Source organism: Cibotium barometz, chromosome 58, assembly GCF_041138505.1.
Source record: "Cibotium barometz isolate CiBa-2024 chromosome 58, ASM4113850v1, whole genome shotgun sequence".
NCBI lineage: Eukaryota > Viridiplantae > Streptophyta > Polypodiopsida > Cyatheales > Cibotiaceae > Cibotium > Cibotium barometz.
In genome coordinates, this window is record NC_141103.1 from 14217607 (window position 1) to 14236244 (window position 18638).

Consider the following 18638-nt stretch of genomic DNA (forward strand, 5'->3'; position numbering starts at 1 on the left):
TACCTGCCAGTATGTAAGGAAGACAACCGACTTGATGATGATGAACTTGGGCACCGGTTTGAAAGGCCGGAGCAGGTCTTTGCAGGCAACATAAAAGAGCACCAAAGCGTATAGGGCAAGTGAGTAGGAAATGGTGTAGATAATTGTGACATAGAGGTAGCCCTGCTTGGCACTGAAATTCCCATCCTCGTATTTGTTTTTTGAGTATAGAAAGAATGTGACTGCCACCAAAACAGGCTTCAATATAACAAACTGCAGCCCCCCCTGCTTGCAACGCCTTATGAAACGACTGCACATCCAGAAAACCTGTTAGCTTTTACATAAAAGCTACTGCCACAACTCAGTCATAGCTAAGCATCATTACCTGACATATAAAACAATAGGACTATAGACGTTGGTCTTTTAAGAAACTATATATACCCGTCAAGAGGAATAGCAGGTAGACAGCATGTCATCAAGTGCCACGATGGTTTAAGAAGCCGTCCACTCAAGCTTGTTACCACTGCTCCAGGTCCCCCCACCCAAGCAAGGCACAAGGACAAAAAGTTGTATATTACCCAAGCTTCATATCTGCACAAAAACCACCCGCTCCTTATTCATCTGAAAGAAGCACCTATGGGCAAACCCTGCAAATAAGATGGTTAAAAACAAAGAATCCTTACATGTCACGTATAGAGCTGAAGTAGATGGACTTCTCTCTCATCACGAGGGAGAAAAAAGACATCATTGCATAAACCTGCAAGGAAACCCCCAAGGTATGGCTGAGTCACCTTAGCATTAGTTTGCAAATATTCTCTCTTATGCAGATTACAGAACAAGAAAATCTGCTTGATTGGCTATGGTTTTATGCGAAGTGTTCAGTCATCATACTAAGACAAGGGATATTGACGGTAATTACTGAAAGCATATACTTATATGTAGTGTTGCATGTGAATAGGCACTACGGGTTTTTCTCCCTTGACATTTGGTGTGAAAAGGTGTTAAATTTCATGGTAGAGCTGCAGCTATAGAGGTCGAAGAAATACATGGCTATGGAGTGTAAACAGAAAACAATGAAGGAGAGAATTAGAGAGAAAGAAAGAAGTACATGTACCTTATAGGTTACAAAGGTTGCCCCAATGACATCATTGCTTATGTCAATCACACACAAATATCTCGATATTATTTGATACCCCTCTGAGAGGTGGTTCACACACAGACAAGACACTTACACACTACCACTCTCTAGAAGGTGGTGCACACACAAGCAATACCTTGATCCCAACAAAGGTTCCCTCAAGAAATTGCCTCATATTGTGTCCAAGGATAAATCTAGGCAGTTTTCCTAGTCAAGGATAAATCACATGACTCTAGTTTCACATGCCAATTATGGTCCCATGGATGAGGACATACAAGAGATCAGGTCACACAAAACTTCTTCCTATAAAGAACTAATGGTCCCCTCCACGGTAGGATTAGGAATGGTCTTCAAGGTGGTGATGGGGTTGTCATACTCCTCAGGCATGCTTTTGAGAAGCACTGCCATGGTATCATCTTCAGTTACTGAAGACAGAGCTGCAGCTAGTTGAGTCATGAGACTCCTCATTTTGTTGACATATGCAGCAAGAGATTCTCGTCTTCAGTTGCAACTCGCAGAAAGAGATACCTTTGAGTTTTTGGCACTAGCACTGAAGAGCAAATCAAGTTTTTTCCAAGCTTTAGCCAGTGATTTTAGATCAGAAATGTGATGCAAATAATCATCACCCAAGCCAAGAGCAATGATGGCATATGCCCCCTCTTCTCTAAATAGATCCTATTGTGTTCCGAAATCTTCTTCATTGGTTGCATCAGCATCGGAGGAAGACATTGCACTGGTAGTGCTCTTCACCAAACCCCACAGGTTTTCTTTCATTAAAGGTAACTTTATCTTCATTTACCAGGTGTGGGAACCTTGGCCATTAAACTTGTCTATGAACATGTGAGAGCTCATAGTTGCAAAGAAGATAAAAGACTCTTTTTTTGGGTTTTCTAAAATTAGAGTTTCCAAACATGGGGGTTTTTAGGCTTTGTGATGACAGTTATTTTCACCCACCAATCATCAAGCAACTCGGACCATCGAGTTGTGAGCCCCACCTAAACCATGTGCCTCTCCCCTCTCCTACCCGCCATCGCCCTCTCCACCCCCTTTGCTTGCGCGCTGTCCCCTTCCGTCCCCTGCCCGCCCCATCCCTATCACACTGCGCCCCTTCCATCTCACACCTATGCCTGCCCACGTTCGCATCCCACCTCCTGCCCTTTGTTCTCCCCGTCCACACCCCCCCCCCCCCGGTTTCCCCCCTCCCCCATCCGAGGCCTATTTCTATTCTCCTTTTTTCTTGCTTGCGTCCTTGCACCTCTTCTCCCTCGACTGCTGAGCCGCTCTGCCTCCCCTCCTTTTCCTCCTTTTGAACCCCCTCCTCACCTTCCTGCTCCTCGTACCCCTATTCACCTCCCCCCCCCCCCCCCCCCCTTCTCAATGTTTTCTCAAGGCAGGTTTTCAATTCTCGAGCAGCTCTTCCTTTCGGCAAGTTTTGGCCTCTTCTGGTCTTGAACCCCAACAGGACTCCATGGCAACTGCTCCGTCATCCCCGACCAAGGCCGCCATCCCTTGCCTCTCCTTTTCAGAAGCGAACCTCTAACTCCTCACTTCAACAGTGGCATCCTTAGAGGCCTCCACCTTGATATGCAAGATTGTGGATAGCCGCCCGACGCACGGACAACTCAGGGATCTGTTTACAAGCTAGCCTCCTTGGCGTGCCTGGAAAGATTACTGGTATTCATCCTTTGGAGCATGGGTACTACCAGGTTGCCAACGGCGTCGGACAGAGTCATGCAACTGAGCCCCGCCACACTACATACAGCCCATGCCTTCTTTGCGAGGTGGCAGCACGGCTTCAACCCAACATCCAACCCTCTGGCTAGTGTTTCAAGCTTTCCCGTGACAGTTTGCTTCCCACGCCTTATGAAGGAATGCCTTCCTCTCCTCCCGGTTCTTGCTCAGGCGGCCAGGATTCCATCCCTTAGTATTTGCATAGCCTCTCCGAGGACAGTGCCAGTACTCTGGCCTCCCAAACCAATGGTTCATATGCAAGCAGATGGGACATCTTGCTGGATCTTGTCCTCGTCGTCAATCCAAGAGACCGCCTCCAATGGTCCCCCCCCCCCCCCCCCCCCCCCCCCCGTTCCAGCTCAGATCCTCTTCAAGGGGATGGGAGGGAAGTTGGCCTCCAGGCATCATAGCACCAAGATCCGGCCACGGCCGATACTGATTCCAAAGAGTGGCAGACCGTTGGCCCGATACAGAGCCGCCAAACGACCTTCCAAAGCTAAGCGGCACCACCAAGCGCACCAGGCTAGCAGAGTACAAAAGGATATAGTTTCGTTAGAGAACCGTTTCAAGCATTTATCTCAGCAACCACCCAACGATGATGTGCCCCCCTCCCCCCCCCCCCCCCAAAAAAAAAAAAGTTGCCTCAAGGAATCCACCTTCGGTCCCCTACTGTTTGGAGATCGTTACATCGCCGAGTGAGGTTCCCACATCCTAGTGAGGCCCTCTGGCCCTACCTAGCCTTCGGCGGACCCTTCCTCTCAGGAGGCTACCTCCCCTCCTCTTCCTTCTCCTAAGTCCTACCCCGTCCCCGACTCCCCCCCCTCCAATCTATCTTCAGCTCTACCCTCAACAGCTTTCTCTTGACCCGACTCCTTCAAAGCCCCCTCCCCCCTCCTTCCACCTCTCTGGAGCATTCCTGCTGCCCTCCGGCTACACCAAACCCAAAGCGGAGGCAACCGGTGAGTTCAGTAAGCTACTTGATTCATCATTTCTTGGAGCCGGTTGAGATGACGACCATCGCCACATCTCCAATAAGGGCTCTCCTACCAGAGTTGCGAGGCGGTCCCTCCAAGGTTCAAGGACAGCTGGTGAATTACAGTTTCTTCTGGTGTCTCCCCATCAAAGGAACTGGTATTTTCGGGGAGACAGTGGCTCCCATTCGGATTTGTGTGGTGTTTCATCACTCCACGCCAAAGAGTGGCGTGATGATCTTCTCCTTCCCTTCAATGCAGCACTAGGGACAAAATGGGATACGGAGTCGCTATCTGCCACCGTCTAGGGGCATGCAGTCGAGCGCTCTCATCATTTGCATGATCTACGCATCGCTGACGTGCTTACCCATCTTTGGCCCTTGGCTTGGATGGAGTTGGGAGACTCAAGCCACAGAGATCACGACGTGGAGATGGTGTCCATATCTCAGTACAGTACCCCTTCCCCCCTCCTACAGATACCTACATTGTGACAAGTGGAGCCCAAATTATGCTTATTCTCGAGCTCGGACAAAGTGGCGTCACATGGAGGGTAGGATCCACGCCCACTTGGCGTGTCTTCGTCCCAAGACCGACTATGATTACTCCCCATCGAAACCCACACCCAAGACTCTTCAAGTGGAGGGCCATTTCGATAGTACCGCTTCCCGTAGAGATTAGAGATGCAGATTGCCTCATGGAACATCCAAGGTTCCGTCGGGGGGGGGGGGGGGGGGGGGGAGTTGGGGGGTTCTCAATGCTTTCAGAAGCATGGCATCCTTAGAGGAGAGCTTCACAGAGCAACAATTGGGAGACCCATTGATATTCTCTTTCTCCAAGAGTATCCTCTTTCAGAGGGGGGTACCCGCCGCAACGCGAAGATTCTACCAAGCAGCAGTCACTTTTTGATCTCCCTCTTTTGGCCCCTCCAAGATGCAAGGGAAGTTTGCATTTCTGTCAACTAGCAACTATTGCCGACAGTAGTCGGCTCAAGCACTATTGACACTAGTCCGGCTCAGTGGGTCACCATCAGGATTGGAGAGGACTATGTGGGCTTTTTAAATGTACATACGCCGGACGCCGTTGCAGGCAGACCCGAGTACAGTTCACAAGCCCCTTCCACAAGCAGACTTAGTATGGGTAGGGACTTTAACATGATAGAGTCAGCAGAGGATAGACTGGGAGGAGGCATGGCTTCATTTTCTAGCTCAAAGTGGAGGAGCTAGATTTTCTCTCAAGATCAACCGCAAGCACCTTGGATGCAAGCCTAGATAAGATTAGCAGTCTCCTGCAAGAGGCAGCACAGAGTAGATTGGCAGGATTCCATGAGCAAGAGAGCAGCATTTGCCAAGGCCTTGCTTCTCTTCAGCAACTTCAGGAGAGCTCCCCAAATAGCCCGTGGACTGAGGGTCAGTTGTCGCCCGAACAAAGCTCAGATCCATAGAGGAGCGGAGGGTGGAGTACAAATACCATGCCGGTGCTTCCTTTTGGACGCAAGCGGGAGATAGGGTCACTGGGGATTTCTTTGAGATTGCAGGCCCCCACAGGCGGAGAGATGGTATCCTTAGGTTGCATGGCCAAGATGGATCTATCATTTTTGAAACCCCCTATGTGAGAGCCATAGCCACATATTTTTTCAGATCCCTTCTCATAGGTGCCCCCATATCGGTTCGCAGATGACACAGCAGCATACTTATCAAGAGACGTGGGGAATCTTCAAAGATTTGTAGAGGCGATAGAGATCTTCTGTCGCCCATCAAGAGCGCAGATCAACTCGCACAAGTCGTGTGGATTTTGGGTTGGCAATAGAGGAGAGGGAAGAAGAAGAGAGAGATTGGTGTCAAGGTTTTTGTGTATTTAATATGGTACAAAGAGGTGACTTAATGAATGTATATGGTTGAGGCCCTAGGGGTTGACCTCTGGCCCTACATATGCTTCTACTAGGTGCTATGATGAAATGGTGTGATGAATGAACTGCTTAACTTCTGAAAATGATATATATACCTAGATGAATCCAAGAACATGCCCAAATTCACCTTTTAGGAACGTGCATGTTATCTACTCATGGTAGTCAACCCACAAGACTATAACTATCAACTCCATTATGCATAGTATGGACTAGATACTACGACATCCCCACTAACATCATCAGTGCCCAATGGTGGGTGTAGAACTCTGTATCAAGATATGCTCTCACACACACACACACACACACACACACACACACACACACATAAGAGCATATACCCTGAAAATGATGCTTATTGCTTATATATGTGTTGACGTGCTAGTCGGCCAACTGATGTGGTTGTCGGCCTCTGCTGGACAATAAATATGGATAAATTCCCCTGTAAATGCTGCGCTTACTGTTTTGTATTGCCCACATTGTTGCCCACTACCTCTCACCTGGCTGCCGGCTATGTAACATGCGGAAGCTCTGGGAGTTTTCTTTCAGCCCTAAACACCATCTAGAAGATGCTAATGCAAAAACGCAGACAGAAGGGAGAGTAGAGAGTAGAGAGAGAGAGAGAGAGAGAGAGAGAGAGAGAGAGAGAGAGATGCTAGAAATTCAGTATATTTATATGGTACAAAAAGGTACACAGTCTACAGCCCTAGGCTGCCTTGCAAAAAAGGTGCAACACACCAAAATCTGTCCTACTCTAGGACCCAACTCATAAGGAGTTGAATGACTCTATCCTTGAGCACATGTGCCCTTTTATAGCCCCTTTGGACACTTGGAGAACTGGCCGACTGCTGTCGACCAGCTGACTAGACATTAAATCGAATAAATTGGTGCCTCTGCAGCTGACAGTATCCTTGGTACAACCGACTCTCCTGTGTGCAACCGACAGCTCCTGTCTTGCAGCCGACAGCCCCTTTGGTACAACCAACAGAACATCTTCATGTCCTTCTCCTAGCCCACTACTACCACATCTGCACTTTATGCTCCAAATCCTGGTTCTATTGATCTTTTTCTGGCTGCCCCTTCTGGACTAGCTCCAGAGAATGTCCATGGCAAACATGCACATGACAGGCTGCTTGGGCCCTTCTGAAGCCTACCAACATGTGTCTACAGGCTGCCGACAGGGTCCCATGCCCTCCTAATGGTGATGATGATGATTATGATGCTGATGACGCTGAAGATGATGATGGTGCTGATCGTTTTGCTGCTGCTGCTGCTGCTGATGATGATGATGATGATGATGATGAGGCTAATGATCTGATATTGATGGGGCTACTGCTGATGGTTGATGGGAGAAAGAAAATTAGGGTTAGGTTAGAGTATTCATGGGAGACATACACAGAGAAGAACAAGGGAGAGAGAGAGAGAGAGTTGTGGGGATAAGTCAACTCATGAGGCATGAGTGTGTGACTCCCCTATCACACATGTATATTGCACTAGTACACATAGTGCACTTAGTACATTAAAAGTACTAAGTGTACTATGTACTATAACTTATGGGCTTGTACACACTATAAGGGTGGGCATAACGCCTTTACCCCAACAACCTCCCACTTAAAGGCAAAGTGCCCTTAAGTAAAGGAAAAGAAAAAATCAGCATGTACATGATAATATACAAGGCCATATCAAGGCTGAAAATGGCCTCATCCAATGCCCATCAAGTGTCTGCAATGAGCAAACCGCTCCGGAGGCAAACTCTTTGTCAACAGATCAGCCGGGTTGTCATCCGTATGAATCTTAACAAGCTGAATTTGCTTGTTCTCTATCACCTCTCTGATGAAGTGATACTTCACATCCACATGCTTCGTCTTTGCATGAAAGACAGGATTCTTTGCCAACTGGATGGCACTCTGACTGTCACAATGCAACAATGGAATATCCCCTGTATAACCCAAATCAACCACTAACCGAGATAGCCATAATGCCTCCTTGCAAGCCTCTGTGGCTGCAATATACTCGGCCTCTGTAGTAGATAAGGCAGTGCACTTCTGCATCCTGGATATCCATGACACAGCACCTCCTGTGAATGTAAATACATAACCGGTAGTAGACTTCCGGTTATCTGGATGACCGGCATAATCCGAATCCGTGTAACCATGCACTAATGCATCCTGTTTGCCAAAGCAAATGCACATATCCTGTGTGCCCTTCAGGTATCTCATGACACCTTTCACTACTTCCCAATGCTTCTTGCCAGGGTTGGCCATGTATCTAGAAACCACCCCCACTGCAAATGCAATGTCCGGCCTAGTAGCAACCATGGCATACATGAGACTGCCACAAGCTGAAGCATACGGAATCTTGGCCATATCAGCCCTGTCTCTATCTGACTGTGGGCTGTCCATAGCACTGAGTTTCACATATGGAGGCAAAGGAGTACTAGTCTTCTTCCCCCCATCCATATTGAACCTCTGCAAGACTTTGCCAATGTATTCCTTCTGAGACAAATACAACACATGCTGATTTCTGTCCCGAAGTATCCGCATACCCAAGATGTGATTTGCATCACCCAAATCCTTCATATCAAAGGTTTCATGCAGCCTCTTCTTCAAGGCATCCATCTCTTTACGAGATTTCCCGGCAATCAACATATCATCAACATACAAAATGAGAATCAATAGACTGCCATCCAAAGCTTTCTTGGTGTACAAGCAGTGATCTATGTCACTTCTCCTGAATTTCTGAGATTTCATGAATGTATCAAATTTATGATACCATTCTCTTGGTGCCTGTTTGAGCCCATAAAGACTCTTTTTCAGCTTGCATACAAGCTTCTCCTTTCCACTTACTGCATAACCCTCTGGCTGCTGCATATATATCTCCTCATGGAGATCACCGTGAAGAAAAGCAGTCTTCACATCCATCTGAATCAAGTCCAGATCATCATGCGCAACCAAAGCTAACACAGCTCTAAGTGTGGTCATTTTGACCACTGGAGAGAAGATCTCTTCAAAGTCCACACCATATTCCTGCTTGAAGCCCTTAGCCACTAACCTGGCTTTGTATCTTGGCTTTGCATCAGGTGCAACTTTGAGCCTGTATACCCATTTGCATGGCAAAACCTTCTTGCCTGCAAGCAAATGCACCAACTTCCATGTTTCATTTTTATGCAGAGAATCCATCTCTGACTTCATGGCACGCTCCCATAGAGCTTTATCTGCCCTCTGTAAAGCCTCTTTATAACATGAGGGCTCCCCACAGTCAGTGAGCATCAAGTAGTCAACCCCTGGAACAAACCTGTCAGGGGCTCTGGAGGGTCTAGTGGACCTCCGTACCCAATGACCATCATTTGCAGGTTGCTGTCCAGCCTGCATATCACCCATTGGTGGCTCCTGTTCCATGCCATAAGGCTGAAAAATCATGCCCGGTATCTCCTCTAACTGTGGTATATCCATAGGGATATCTTCTGCCATATCTGGATGTCCATTTGGACCATTTTCAGCACCATTTAAGGGCTGGTTTTCCTGCTGTAATGGCTGATTTACAGCCCTTTGTTGTTGTCCATGATGTCCATCATCATCAAAGATGACTCTACCAGGCTCATGTTGCCTTGCAGGCTCCTTATACATGCATGTTTCATCAAAAATGACATCATTGCTGCGTATGATCTTTCTATTCATGGGATCCCAAAGTCTATACCCCATTTCATCTCTGTCACCATATCCTAGGAATATGCATTTGTGAGACTTAGGATCAAGTTTGGTGCGCATTTCCCTGCGTATGTGCACGTACGCAACGCAACCAAACACTCTTGAGTGCTTGTATGACGGAGGCTTCCCTGTCCATACTTCCTCTGGCACTTTCCCACCAAGCCTCGTGTTAGGTGACCTATTTATAAGGTGAACGACTGTCATAACAGCTTCAGCCCAAAAACCATGAGGTAATGCAGCATGTGACAACAGAGAACGGACCTTCTCCTGAATGGTCCTGTTCATTCTCTCTGCTGTCCCGTTTTGTGGAGGATCATAAGGAGTAGAGAGCTCCCTCTTGATGCCTTTAGCATCACAAAAGTCCTGAAACTGTTTGGACATATACTCTCCCCCATTGTCGGAACGCAAAGCCTTCAGTGTTTTGCCAATTTGATTCTCAACAAGAGCAACAAACTTCTCAAACACTGAGAATGTATCACTCTTCAAACGAAGAGGATAAACCCACACCTTGCGTGTGGCATCATCAATGAAAGACACAAAATATTTTGCCCCTCCCAAAGAAAGCTGAGGCATCTCACATACATCTGTATGCACAAGCTCTAACTGAGCATCTTTTTGTCCAAGAGCTTTCTTGTGGGGGCATTGTAGTTGCCTACCATATATACAATGCTCACAAAACTGAAAACTTGAAAACTTTAGAGAAGGCAAGTAACCCAAACGAGACAATTGCTCCATTCCCTTGACACTCATGTGTCCCAACCGGCTATGCCACATGGAGATTTCCGACAGCTCGGTTGCATTTACATTAGCATGGTGACAAACACCTGCATGCATAAAGTAAAGAGTGTCCACCTTAGAGCCTCTGGCAACAACCAGTGAGCCCTTACTAATCTTCCACTTTCCACGACCAAATGTGGTAACATAATCAGCATCATCAAGCTGTCCAGTAGAAAGCAGATTCTTCTTGATCTCAGGCACATGTCGGACATCATGGAGCATAAGCTGTGAGCCATCTGAAAACACAAGCCTCACATCACCTCTGCCAAGAATCTTGCATGCATGGTTATCACCCAAATACACCACTCCTTCACTGCCAGCAGTATACCTGACAAACAAGTCTCTGCAACCTGTGACATGAAAGGAGGCACCTGAATCAATGATCCATGAGCGCATACCATGACCACCTGTAAGAAGTGAATGGGCATCAAGTGAAGAAGTAAATAGGACCTCATCCTCACTGCCACCTGCATGTGACACATTGATTTCTTCAATCTTGACTCCACTTTTGCCCTTTGGCTTTACATCGTTGGCTTCATCTTTCTCTTTGTCTTTGCCTTTTCCCTTTTCTTTTTGATCATTTTTCCATTTGTAGCATTGCTTTTTAATGTGTCCCTTCTTGCCACAATAATGGCATTCCAAATCCTTTTTGGAGCGAGACTTGCTCCTTCCCCGTTCTTGGCTTTTCCCCCTTTGCTGGGATCTCCCACGTGCATTCATTGCATTGGACTTTCCAACAGAGTTGTTTTTCCTGTTCATCTCTTCTTGAAGAAGAGCACCCTCAACATCTGCATATGACAGCATAGCATGCGAATTGCTAGTGGCTGTCCTGAATGTGTCCCAACTCTCTGGCAAAGTGCATAACAGAAAAGTGGCTTTGAACTCATCGTCCATTGCCAACTTTTGATTAATGACCTGGCTGACAATACCATTAAACTCATTTAGATGGGCTGTCATAGAAGCCCCTTCCTTCATCTGAAGGCCTATGAGTTTCTTCAACCAATACACTTTGCTTGAGGCACTTTGTTGGGCATACAAGTCCTGCAATCTCTGCCACATTCCCCAAGCTGTCTTCTCTTCACGAATGCTGAAAAGTAATGAGTCTGACACAGACAACATGATAGTAGATCTTGCCAGCTCATCCATATCTTCCCACTCTTCAGCAGTAAGAGAAGCGGGCATTACACCCCTTTCTTTGATAGGCTTGTGCTGCTTTTTCTGGAGCAACACATTGTAGCACTGGGTTTGCCAAATATCATAATTATGCGAGCCTTCAAGCTTCTTGATGTGAAGCAATGAAGAGCTCTCACCTGTGGTTGCCATAGCAAAATGCAACCTGTCAATGCCCGACTCCCTGCAAAATGTGCAAACACTGCACCAAAAGCACACAAAGTGCTCACAGTTATTCTCCCAAGCTTTATCTCCCACTGCGGAAGCACAAATGCAACTTTTCTCCCACTGTATGTGATGAAAACACCAAAATCTGGTTGCTGCAGATTTTGGACAGCACCTTAAATGTGCTCTTTTACCCTTCCAAAGTACTGTACAGCAGTACTAAGTGCTCACCAATGATGTACCAAACCTGTACCGGCAAGTACAGCAGCTGAAATTGAACCTTTTGGTCACTCAAAACAGTGTACAGCCATGCCAAAACATGCACAAAGCTGTGCCAAATCTGTACCAGCAGGTACAGTAGCAATAAATGCTCTCCTGGCTGTCCAAATGAGTGAAAATCAGACTTTTACAGTCCTGTACACTGCATACAACAGTCCCGAACAGAAATTGGGCAAAAGCCCCTTGACTGCAAGCTGATTTTTGAGGATTCAAGGCATAAAAGTCTCGCCTGCTGCTTTGCCAAGCTCAACAAGCATACAAACTTGAAAAGCCCCTTGATTTAAGATCAATTGCTGATCATACATGGTACATTGAGGCACATGAAGGCATCCAGAGTGTTCACGATGCTTCCCCCTGGCCACATATACAGCAAATACATGAAAGCCCCTTGATTCACAGGCACATTGAGTGCTTGTAAGGCATCAACACATTATCCACAGCATCAAATGCGATTGCCTACATGCAAATCAACCAAATCGGCACAAAAGCCCCTTGATTTGCACTGCAATTTTGCCCAAATGTGCGATTTTTCATATCATACAACATGTATGAGTGCTTAATTGCACAATTACATCAAAAGCCCCAAATTTCGACATCCAATTTCCTGCAAATTGATCCTGATTGTGACCAATTTCCTGCAAATTTATCCTGATTGTGACCAATGTCACCCAATTTTGCCAATTTTGCTCAAAAATTGAGCAATTGGGCACCTATACCTGCTCAATTGTTGATTGTACTTGCTCAATTGCAAATCCCAAAAAAAAATTGAAGCAAAATACCTTGTAATTTTCTGATTTTTCTCTGATTTGCAGGCGACTTTGGTGCTGATGCTTGATGCTCCTGCAGATGTGCAGGTAGGGACGGCTGGGTGACAAACTCCTGGTTTCCCCTCTTCTGCAAGCCTTGAAATCCGAAGTTCAGAATAACTTCTTCACACAGAAGGCGTAGAGTGAATCTCCGCTGGTGAACGTCTTGTGGCCGGCACCGCTTTGGACGTCAGCACGGGCGAGATTCTGTGGCAGGGAAGCACCAACGCGACCGTATATGGTGGCTTTGCGTTTTTTCTCTTTTCTTCGCTTCGCTTCTTGCGCTTGCGCTTCACGCCCAGCCTGCGACCTTCCACGCTTACGGCTGCTGCCTTCGCCACTCGCCTAGGTGGCCAGCCGACTCCTTCACGTGCTGCTTTCGCTCAACGCTCACTCACGCCTAATGGTTGCTACTAGCCTTCGCCTGCGTAGTAGCCGTCTCATGCCCAGCGCTACACGATTTCAGTGGACACTTGCTGCTTTCGCTTTGCTTCGCCGTGCGCCTTCTACACGCCTGAAGTCGACGGGCTCCTCTTCGTTTGTTGACGCTTCTGCCAGGTGCTCCTTGCTCACCAGCGATGGCCCTCCCTATAGCGCCAATAATGTGCTGATGCCTTGCTGCGCCTGACTCCTTGCTACCATCAAGGAGAAGAGGAAGGGAGGGATCACTAAGGGCTCTGATACCAGTTGATGGGAGAAAGAAAATTAGGGTTAGGTTAGATTATTCATGGGAGACATACACAGAGAAGAACAAGGGAGAGAGAGAGAGAGAGAGAGTTGTGGGGATAAGTCAACTCATGAGGCATGAGTGTGTGACTCCCCTATCACACATGTATATTGCACTAGTACACATAGTGCACTTAGTACATTAAAAGTACTAAGTGTACTATGTACTATAACTTATGGGCTTGTACACACTATAAGGGTGGGCATAACGCCTTTACCCCAATAATGGTAATGCTCCTACTGCTAATGATGCCCTAAATGCAAACTTAGATCAGGGATTAGTGCTGTTCATGCCGAAGATTAGCCATGGCACAGGCGTGCACGTGACATTGAGGTTCCAAGGTAGCCTCAATCTCCAAGCCAAATCAGTCCCATAAAACAGCTTCAAACAGTCCCCAAATTTGTCCCACAACAGCCCACTGTTTTCAGCCTGTTCTAAGGGCAAGAGAGAAGAAGAAAACTCTGTAGTCAGCCTGTACAAACCACCAAAGAAAGTGGCCCCACTAGAGAATTATGATAAACAGCTGCTGTACGGCCAGTTTACAGGCGGCGAAAAGAGAGAAAACAGCACTGCTGCTGTATGGCCAGCGCTGGTGCAACCAAAGGAAGAAAAACAATCCAGTTCTGCTGTCGGCCAGCCTGAGGGCCACCAGCAAAAGCAGGGACAGTACTTGTTGTCGGCCTGTTCAAAGGCGAGAGAGAGAGAGAGAGAGAGAGAGAGAACTTGCTGCAGTTGGCCTGTGCCCTTATGCACATCCTCCAAAAGAGCAGCCCCCTTCTTGCTTTGCGACGCTTCATTCCATGCCTTTTTTAGCTGGAGTCAACCAGCTCTAAAACATATAACCTCTGCTTTTCCACCTTTTAAAAGTGGCTCTCCTTGCCAAAGATATCCCATTTATGGTTTCTTTAGCCAACATCTCTATAAATGACAGAACTTTGCCTTCTTTAGTGTCCAGGTTATAAAAATACCTCATAAAAGTGAGCCTAGCTTTTTAGTGATATCTGCAGCCCATAAACTCCCCTATTAAGTGCCCAGGCTTCAAATATCGGTTCACACCGACACCTTCTTCAGAGAAATGCTTTTATCCTTTAGCATCTCCCTTCTTCTGTGGAAAAATCCCCGTTCTCACTTTGGTTCCGTTCTGTGTGTGGTCTTACCCCAAAACACTGATCAAAGATGGTAGAAGGCCAAAATGGTGAAGACAAACAGGGTTAGGGTTAGGGTTTACAGAAAGCAATCAGGCGTGGAAACCAAGAAGCAGGAGATGAACACGACTGCAGTATATCACAATGATAGAAAAGTAATGTACAAGCCACATGATAGTGACCCCTAAAGGATAAGTGTTCACATGTTCGGCCATAAATGTGCCGGGTGGACCAAAACACTTATAAACTGCATATAAGTGAAACTGAACTAAACTGGGGGAAAAAACCTCCACTAACTGAAGTAAAAAGTGCCCCAGTAACCTACTGATGATCACTAGCACTCCTCTGGGTGCATACACAGCATAAAACCCAACAAACCCCCCTGGAGTGATATGTGATCACTGTACATCATCCACCAAAAGGAAACAAATTCAAAGCATTGCGGAATGCTTCAAATTTCGGACGTGGTAATGCCTTGGTGAAGATGTCTGCCACATTCTCATCTATAGGACAGTAGATCAGACTGATATCTCCTGCCTGGAGTCTCTCCCGAACAAAATGATAGTGAATCTCAATGTGTTTCGTGCGAGCATGAAACACAGGATTCCTGGCCACAGCAATGGCACTCTGACTATCAGTATAGATAGGTGTAGGCTCCTCCACTGAAATATCCATATCAGTCATAAGACGACGCAGCCAAACACACTCAACAGTAGTAGTGTAGGCTGCTCTGTACTTACACAAGTATATGAGGCACCCAACAGCCTGAGCATATGTAGTGGCATCAAAGGAAACACTGTCATCTTGTAGTGACAGTTTCATCCCAGGCTCCATAGGAGTACTAATAGGCTTGCAATCCTGAAATTTAAACTTCTCCAGAAGTTTAGCAACATAACGTGATTGCAACAACCCAATGCCTCTGTTATCCTGCACAAACTGTATGCCCAAATAGTAATGTACAAGGCCCAAGTCAGACATGTCAAATGTCTGTTGCAGTATCTCCTTAAAAGCTGCAATTTTGTCATCATTTGATCCCATGAGCAAGAGATCATCCACATAAAGACTGATGACCAGCAGATCTGTCTCTTCTTTCTTCACATACAAAGTGGCCTCTGATGGACTGTTCACAAATCCCTGAGTGAGTAGAAAAGCATCTATTTTTGCATACCAAGCTCGTGGAGCTTGTTTCAAACCATACAAGGCCTTTTTCAGCCTGCATACTTTCCCCTCATGACCATGTTCTGCAAATCCCATGGGCTGAAATACATAAACTTCCTCCTCGAGGTCCCCATGTAGGAATGCAGTCTTTATGTCCAACTGGTGAACAACCCAACCACGATGTGCAGCCAATGCAATGACACACCTAAGTGTCGACATACGGGATGTAGGAGCAAATGTCTCCTCATAATCAATGCCCTTCTTCTGTGCATAGCCCTTTGCAACTAGACGGGCTTTGTACCTGTCAATGGATCCATCTGCATGTCTTTTCAACTTATAGACCCATTTAGTACCAATGGCTTTCTTGCCTTTGGGCAGATCAACCAAATCCCATGTTTGATTCTTTTTAATAGAATCAATCTCATCCTGCATGGCTTTGTTCCAATGCACATTATCTCGTGCATCCACAAATGAATCAGGCTCATCATCATCCTGTAAACTGGCTGCCATAACCAGATTCAAATCCATGATGTGTGCATGCTCATTGGTCCTTGTCTCCCTACGAGTACGACCAGCAAGAGGACCCTCTAAATGGCTGTCCTGTAATGTCCTCAAATACCATCTAGGTATATGTCTGACCTGTGGTGCCTGCTGTCCCATATTTGGTTCAGCTTCTGGTTCATTTGGCTGCTGAATTTCTGCACCACCTACATCATTTGCTGGCTGTCCAGTACCCTCATGAGTTGGATCACCAACTGTAGAATGAAACTCCATGGGTAGTAGACCTTCAAACACATCATTTTCAGCCTGATTTGCCTCATAACCAGCCATGGATATTTCTGATTTTTCATCAAAAATCACATCCCGACTGATGAATATCTTCCTGGATAGTGGGTCATATAACCTGTAGCCCTTGCTCTCACGGCTATACCCAACAAAAATGCATTTTGTGGCTTTATCATCAAGCTTCCTCCTCAACTCTTTGGGTATGTGTGCATATGCAAGACACCCAAAGATACGAAAATGCGATACAGAAGACTTGCGGCCATGCCAAGCCTCAAAAGGAGTAATAGAAACCAATGCCTTTGTGGGACATCGATTCAAAATATGACAAGCACACATTACTGCCTCCACCCAAAAGATATGTGGTAGTCTTTTTGCCTTTAGCATACATCTGGCCATCTCCATGAGTGACCGATTTTTCCTTTCTGCAACCCCATTCTGCTGTGGAGTGTAAGGAGTAGTATACTGATGTTTTATACCTCTACTCCCAAGAAAAGAATTCAGCACATATGACATATATTCCCCCCCTCGGTCAGAACGGAGAGTCTTCACCTTGCATCCTGACTCTGTCTCAGCAAGTGCTACAAAGGCCAAAAATGCATCATATACCTGTGATTTCTGTGTCAAAGGATAGACCCAGCATATACGTGAGAAGTCATCAAACGGGAAAGATGAGGGATGTGTTATGCTTGTGTTTTTTGAACTTTCTTGAGCCCTATGGACTACTAGAGTGGGCTAGTAAAAGGTGACAATTATAACCTTTTGTTGCTCCATGATAGCAATGGTTATATCAAAATAAAATGATTATGGCATGTTTTGGTCCTTAAGAGTTGAACACATGGAATTTTTTATCACATTCTCAATCAATATGTTCAGCTAGCATTACATGAAAATGTTGAAACAGACTTCCCAAGTGTTGCAAAATTTGCTCCTTTTGGTATGCAATGCACATAATTTTGTTTTTCCCCTTATACAAGATTTCAAGTAGATGGGAGGATAGCATTGTGTGCAAAATAAAAGCAACCACCTAATGACTTGCATGGGACCACAAAGATCACTGTGTATAAGTTGCAACTTTGCAGTTGCTCTTAGAGCCTGATCACGTGGGAAGGAAAACCTGTGCATTTTTCCCAAAATACATCCTTCACAAATGTGATCTGGAGGCTTCTCCATGAGAGGTAGATCTGTAAACATATTATGTCGCTGCATAAGCATAAGACTACCAAAATTTACATGCCCCATGCGAGCATGCCATAACTCCGCATCAACCATAGCTGGAGTAAGAGTGAATGCATGATAAGCAGACTGATCCACTGGCTGAAATGCATCCAACTCATAAAGTCCATGACATAATGTACCAGTAAGCATCAAGGTCAAGGCATTTGCTTTGTCTCTGACCATGCATTTATCATCATCAAAATGGACTTGCATTCCACAATGTGATAAAGAAGAAATGGACAACAAATTCTTCTTTATCCCTGGTACATATAAGGCATCTGTAAGGCGGAGAATGGAGCCATCAATGGCTGTAAGCTGAATCTCCCCAATGCTACACACTGGATATGAAGCATTGTTGGCACACTGAACAGTTTTGCCAACAGGGGCAGAGCCAACATGACTAAACAAATCCCTGCGAGATGTGATATGCTTTGAGGCACCACTATCAAAATACCAAGTACATGCATGCTCTGTCAAACTGAGTGCCTGTGAAGACCAAGAGGCATCATAGCTGCATGTAAAAAAACAGTAATCCCTGTCCTCAACAAAAGAAGCAGTCTCTGGAGGAGCTTTAGGAGCATCATTAACAGACATCCCAGCTTCCTTTGCCTTCTCTTTGGCAATCCTCTTCCTACATTCCGTGATGTAGTGACCTGGCTTCTTACAATAATGACATTTGCCCTTCTTCTTGGGCTGTCCATCACCTTTCTTGGTATCCTGTGAAGAACCACCATCACCTGAGTTTTGATTTGCACTCTTTGGCTGAGATTTCCCTTTCCCCTTTTGACCTATAGTAAATGCTTGTTCAACATTTGTGTTCATATTCATATTCTTCCTCATTTGCTCCTCTTGTAGTAAGAGAGCAACAAGTTCCTGATACTTGAGGGGTTCAACAGCATTCCTCATGCTGAGGTTCAAAGAGGTATGGAAAGCCAAGTAAGATCTTGGCAAAGAGTGCAAGATGGTGGACACAAGCTGTGT

At 46.0% G+C, this 18638-nt stretch overlaps 1 protein-coding gene across 1 annotated transcript in view; it reads right to left on the bottom strand.

Annotated features, from left to right (window-relative positions):
* LOC147605932 (uncharacterized) overlaps nt 1–18638 on the bottom strand; it is a 36525-nt gene that overhangs the window by 3025 nt on the left and 14862 nt on the right. Inside the window, exons 2-4 of the mRNA XM_086792460.1 lie at nt 663–736; nt 421–570; nt 4–289 (exon numbers count right to left, since the gene is read on the bottom strand). Of these exons, the coding sequence (XP_086648586.1) occupies nt 4–289; nt 421–570; nt 663–736 (510 nt within the window). The remainder of the gene's footprint in view (nt 1–3; nt 290–420; nt 571–662; nt 737–18638) is intronic.